The sequence below is a fragment of the Nannobrachium achirus genome (assembly GCF_963921795.1).
Source record: "Nannobrachium achirus genome assembly, chromosome: 18".
In the NCBI taxonomy this organism is placed as follows: Eukaryota; Metazoa; Chordata; class Actinopteri; order Myctophiformes; family Myctophidae; genus Nannobrachium; species Nannobrachium achirus.
The window spans coordinates 2,856,784-2,861,783 of NC_137825.1; the positions used below are offsets into that span (position 1 = coordinate 2,856,784).

The 5,000-nt window shown below is 43.6% G+C and overlaps 1 protein-coding gene across 1 annotated transcript in view; it reads left to right on the forward strand.

Annotated features, from left to right (window-relative positions):
* LOC308302658 (glutamate receptor ionotropic, delta-1-like) overlaps window positions 1–5,000 on the forward strand; it is a gene marked incomplete at its 3' end in the record, with an annotated part of 243,505 nt that overhangs the window by 196,179 nt on the left and 42,326 nt on the right. Inside the window, exon 8 of the mRNA XM_080746942.1 lies at window positions 2,064–2,183. Within this exon, the coding sequence (XP_080603068.1) occupies window positions 2,064–2,183 (120 nt within the window). The remainder of the gene's footprint in view (window positions 1–2,063; window positions 2,184–5,000) is intronic.

Sequence of the window (5,000 nt, forward strand, 5' to 3'; positions counted from 1 at the left end):
GACTTGTGCGGCGACCGAAAAGGCACGATCACCTAATTTCCGGTTTGTGAATGGGACCTTTAAACGCATGTGGTCTGCTGATCGTAGTGGCATGGTGGAGTCGGGGGGTTCAATGAGATTTGATATGTAGGGTGGTGCTAGATTAAATTGGGCTTTATAGGTGAACAGAAGGATTTTGAACTGTATTCTGAATTTAACAGGGAGCCAATGAAGGGTGGATAAAACGGGGGAGATGTGGTCCCACCTGCGGGTGCCAGTCAGGAGCCTGGCAGCCGGAGTTTTGAACCAGCTGTAGTCTGGAGAGGGAGGCGCTAGAAACACCTGAATAGAGGGAATTGCAATAGTCGAGCCTTGATGTTATTAGAGCATGCATGACCCTCTCCAGATCAGGCCTGGAGAGAAAGGGTTTTATTTTAGTGATCTGCCTTAACTGGAAGAAAGCTCCTTTAACGACAGCATTGATCTGTTTGTCAAATTTAAGGGAGGAGTCCAATATCACACCTAGGTCTTTAAACAGGTCTATGTCTCTCTCTCTCCATAGGGTAACATAACAGGTCTATGTCTCTGTCCCCTCATAGGGTAACATAACAGGTCTATGTCTCTCTCTCTCCATAGGGTAACATAACAGGTCTATGTCTCTCTCCCTCCATAGGGTAACATAACAGGTCTATGTCTCTCTCTCTCCCATAGGGTAACATAACAGGACTATGTCTCTGTCCCCTCATAGGGTAACATAACAGGTCTATGTCTCTCTCCCCTCATAGGGTAACATAACAGGTCTATGTCTCTGTCCCCTCATAGGGTAACATAACAGGTCTATGTCTCTGTCCCCTCATAGGGTAACATAACAGGTCTATGTCTCTCTCTCTCCATAGGGTAACATAACAGGTCTATGTCTCTCTCCCTCCATAGGGTAACATAACAGGTCTATGTCTCTGTCCCCTCATAGGGTAACATAACAGGTCTATGTCTCTGTCCCCTCATAGGGTAACATAACAGGTCTATGTCTCTCTCCCTCCATAGGGTAACATAACAGGTCTATGTCTCTGTCCCCTCATAGGGTAACATAACAGGTCTATGTCTCTCTCCCTCCATAGGGTAACATAACAGGTCTATGTGTCTCTCTCTCCATAGGGTAACATAACAGGTCTATGTCTCTCTCTCTCTCCATAGGGTAACATAACAGGTCTATGTCTCTGTCCCCTCATAGGGTAACATAACAGGTCTATGTCTCTGTCCCCTCATAGGGTAACATAACAGGTCTATGTCTCTGTCCCCTCATAGGGTAACATAACAGGTCTATGTCTCTCTCCCTCCATAGGGTAACATAACAGGTCTATGTCTCTCTCCCCTCATAGGGTAACATAACAGGTCTATGTCTCTGTCCCCTCATAGGGTAACATAACAGGTCTATGTCTCTGTCCCCTCATAGGGTAACATAACAGGTCTATGTCTCTCTCTCTCCATAGGGTAACATAACAGGTCTATGTCTCTCTCTCTCTCCATAGGGTAACATAACAGGTCTATGTCTCTGTCCCCTCATAGGGTAACATAACAGGTCTATGTCTCTCTCTCTCCATAGGGTAACATAACAGGTCTATGTCTCTGTCCCCTCATAGGGTAACATAACAGGTCTATGTCTCTCTCTCTCCATAGGGTAACATAACAGGTCTATGTCTCTCTCCCCTCATAGGGTAACATAACAGGTCTATGTCTCTCTCTCTCCATAGGGTAACATAACAGGTCTATGTCTCTGTCCCCTCATAGGGTAACATAACAGGTCTATGTCTCTCTCTCTCCATAGGGTAACATAACAGGTCTATGTCTCTCTCCCCTCATAGGGTAACATAACAGGTCTATGTCTCTCTCCCCTCATAGGGTAACATAACAGGTCTATGTCTCTCTCCCCTCATAGGGTAACATAACAGGTCTATGTCTCTGTCCCCTCATAGGGTAACATAACAGGTCTATGTCTCTCTCTCTCCATAGGGTAACATAACAGGTCTATGTCTCTCTCTCTCCATAGGGTAACATAACAGGTCTATGTCTCTCTCTCTCCATAGGGTAACATAACAGGTCTGACCGGGCAGATGGACTTCCAAGCCAACGGCTCCAACTCTCACGTCCAGTTTGAGATCCTGGGCTCCAGCTTCAGCCAGACGTTTGGGAAAGACGTGAAGCGGGTGAGCAGTGAAGCTGAGCACCGATTAACCCATTTAGGCCTAGAATTATTGAATGCTTTAACCAGTGAAAAATAGCAGATATACAAGCTCACAGCGCGGCACCGAGTGCCGTGCTGCGAGCTTGTAGATCTGCTATTTTTGAAAAAAAAAGAAAAAATGAAATCTTTTGCAAATCTGTGAATATACTGTACTAGACCTTACCCGTTCGAAGATATGTGCTCCAAAATATGTCAAACGCACCCGGTGAAAGTGTGTGTGAGAGAGAGAGAGAGAGAGAGAGAGAGAGAGAGAGAGAGAGAGAGAGAGAGAAGAGAGAGAGAGAGAGAGAGAGAGAGAGAGAAACATTCCTAACTGTGAGAGAAAGGGGTGTGTGTGTGTGGGGCTACAGATCCCATGGCCTGGAGGAACGGACCGTAACCCTGGCAACAGACAGCAGAGTTCAACAGAAGTGGTTAAGAAAACGCTAATAAACAGCTTTAATTTGGGAGAAATGAAATTCGGGCTCCGTCACCGTTGGTATAATGCTAATGGCCAATACCATGTGAACTTTGGGATCAGTTGCTGAAGCGAGTGAATAGATAAACGTAGATAAGCGTGAGCGTTAGAGCGTTAGAGCGTTAGAGCGTGAGTTTGCTCCTTTATTAGTAGGATGTATTTTCAAAGCAAACGTTTGTAACTCAAATTTTGCTTCTGGGTGGTCCCTGGAACTAAATATGTTGAATTGGGGTCCGTGGCTGAATAAATATCATTTCGAGGGTCCTTCACATGAAAAGGTTTGAGCACCACTGACATAGTAGTCTCTCAAGAACAGACTAACTCAGCTCCAGTCAAGTGAAAAGGACCTTTTCTTTGACGATGGCTGGCCAGATTGCAGACATAGAAACATGTTTTTTTTCCAAAAATCTTAGAAGGATTCAAAAGACACTTATAGAATCGGGTCAAAATTCAAATTTTCACGATTTTTCAAAAATAGCAGATCTACAAGCTCGCAGCGCGGCACTCGGTGCCGCGCTGTGAGCTTGTATATCTGCTATTTTTTTTATATTTAAAGCATAAAATGTTGCGTCATAATGTGTTCAGGCCTAAATGGGATAAACTCAATAAAAGATAAACATTATAAAACTCTGTATGAAAATGAAAATGCATTTTGAGATGCGGGGGCTGCGACCAAATGGATGACAATAATGACAACGTCAACATCCCCGAAAGGATTCAATAGAAGGGCTACAGTAACTGGATTGAAGGGTACAGCCACCATATTCAAGGTAAGTTAGTTTGAAAGGTTACTGTGTACAAAGACTTGCTATCTGTGCAGTGCGTGCTCCGCTGTCATATTAACTAATTTCCTGTGATCCCCGTCGAAACCGGAGATTTCCCGCTGTACCACTCTGCGATGCCTGTCGATCCCGGAAATTTAATTAGCTTTAATCATAATGAAACGATTAAAAGTATGGTCGCTGATTATAGCCGAGTCTGGCTCTTTAGGCCCGCCTCCTAACTGTATCCGGTCGTATTTCCTGTTTAGACCGGATCTAGGTTTCCATATCCGGTCTGAGAGCCAATCATAGCTCCCATAGGTTTTCTTTGTAAACAAAGGAAGGAGCTGCACGGCCATGGAATGGTCTTTTTTCGCGCGTTTTTTATTTATTTATTTGGTAGCTGTTTGATTCCTCTACCTGCCTGGCATATGATCTGCGCACATATTGTCTGCTATGTGTGCGAACGTGCCCACGTGTTACCATAGCACACAGCTGGCTGTTTCCAATGTTTTCTTATGTAAATACTGGCGGATACAGCAGGATACTGCCTGGCAACGGATTTGTCTATTCCAATGGATTTTTTCTACCGGTCTACTATGAGTCGCGCACAGATCATGCACTATGCGTGCACGTGCCCACGTTAAAAGGTAAGGAAAATTTTGCAGGAAAACAGTTCAGCCTATGTTTAAAATAGCAGCATATGAGTTAACTACTAGTTGTGAGATTGATTCATGATTAACATGCAAACATCACGATACAGTAAGTTAATATGATGGCGGAGCAAAGCACTGCACAGATACTGTAGCAAGTCTTTGTACCCAGTAATGTAAACAAGCACTGCACAGATACTGTAGCAAGTCTTTGTACCCAGTAATGTAAACAAGCACTGCACAGATACTGTAGCAAGTCTTTGTACCCAGTAATGTAAACAAGCACTGCACAGATACTGTAGCAAGTCTTTGTACACAGTAATGTAAACAAGCACTGCACAGATACTGTAGCAAGTCTTTGTACACAGTAATGTAAACAAGCACTGCACAGATACTGTAGCAAGTCTTTGTACACAGTAATGTAAACAAGCACTGCACAGATACTGTAGCAAGTCTTTGTACACAGTAATGTAAACAAGCACTGCACAGATACTGTAGCAAGTCTTTGTACACAGTAATGTAAACAAGCACTGCACAGATACTGTAGCAAGTCTTTGTACACAGTAATGTAAACAAGCACTGCACAGATACTGTAGCAAGTCTTTGTACACAGTAATGTAAACAAGCACTGCACAGATACTGTAGCAAGTCTTTGTACACAGTAATGTAAACAAGCACTGCACAGATACTGTAGCAAGTCTTTGTACACAGTAATGTAAACAAGCACTGCACAGATACTGTAGCAAGTCTTTGTACACAGTAATGTAAACAAGCACTGCACAGATACTGTAGCAAGTCTTTGTACACAGTAATGTAAACAAGCACTGCACAGATACTGTAGCAAGTCTTTGTACCCAGTAATGTAAACAAGCACTGCACAGATACTGTAGCAAGTCTTTGTACCCAGT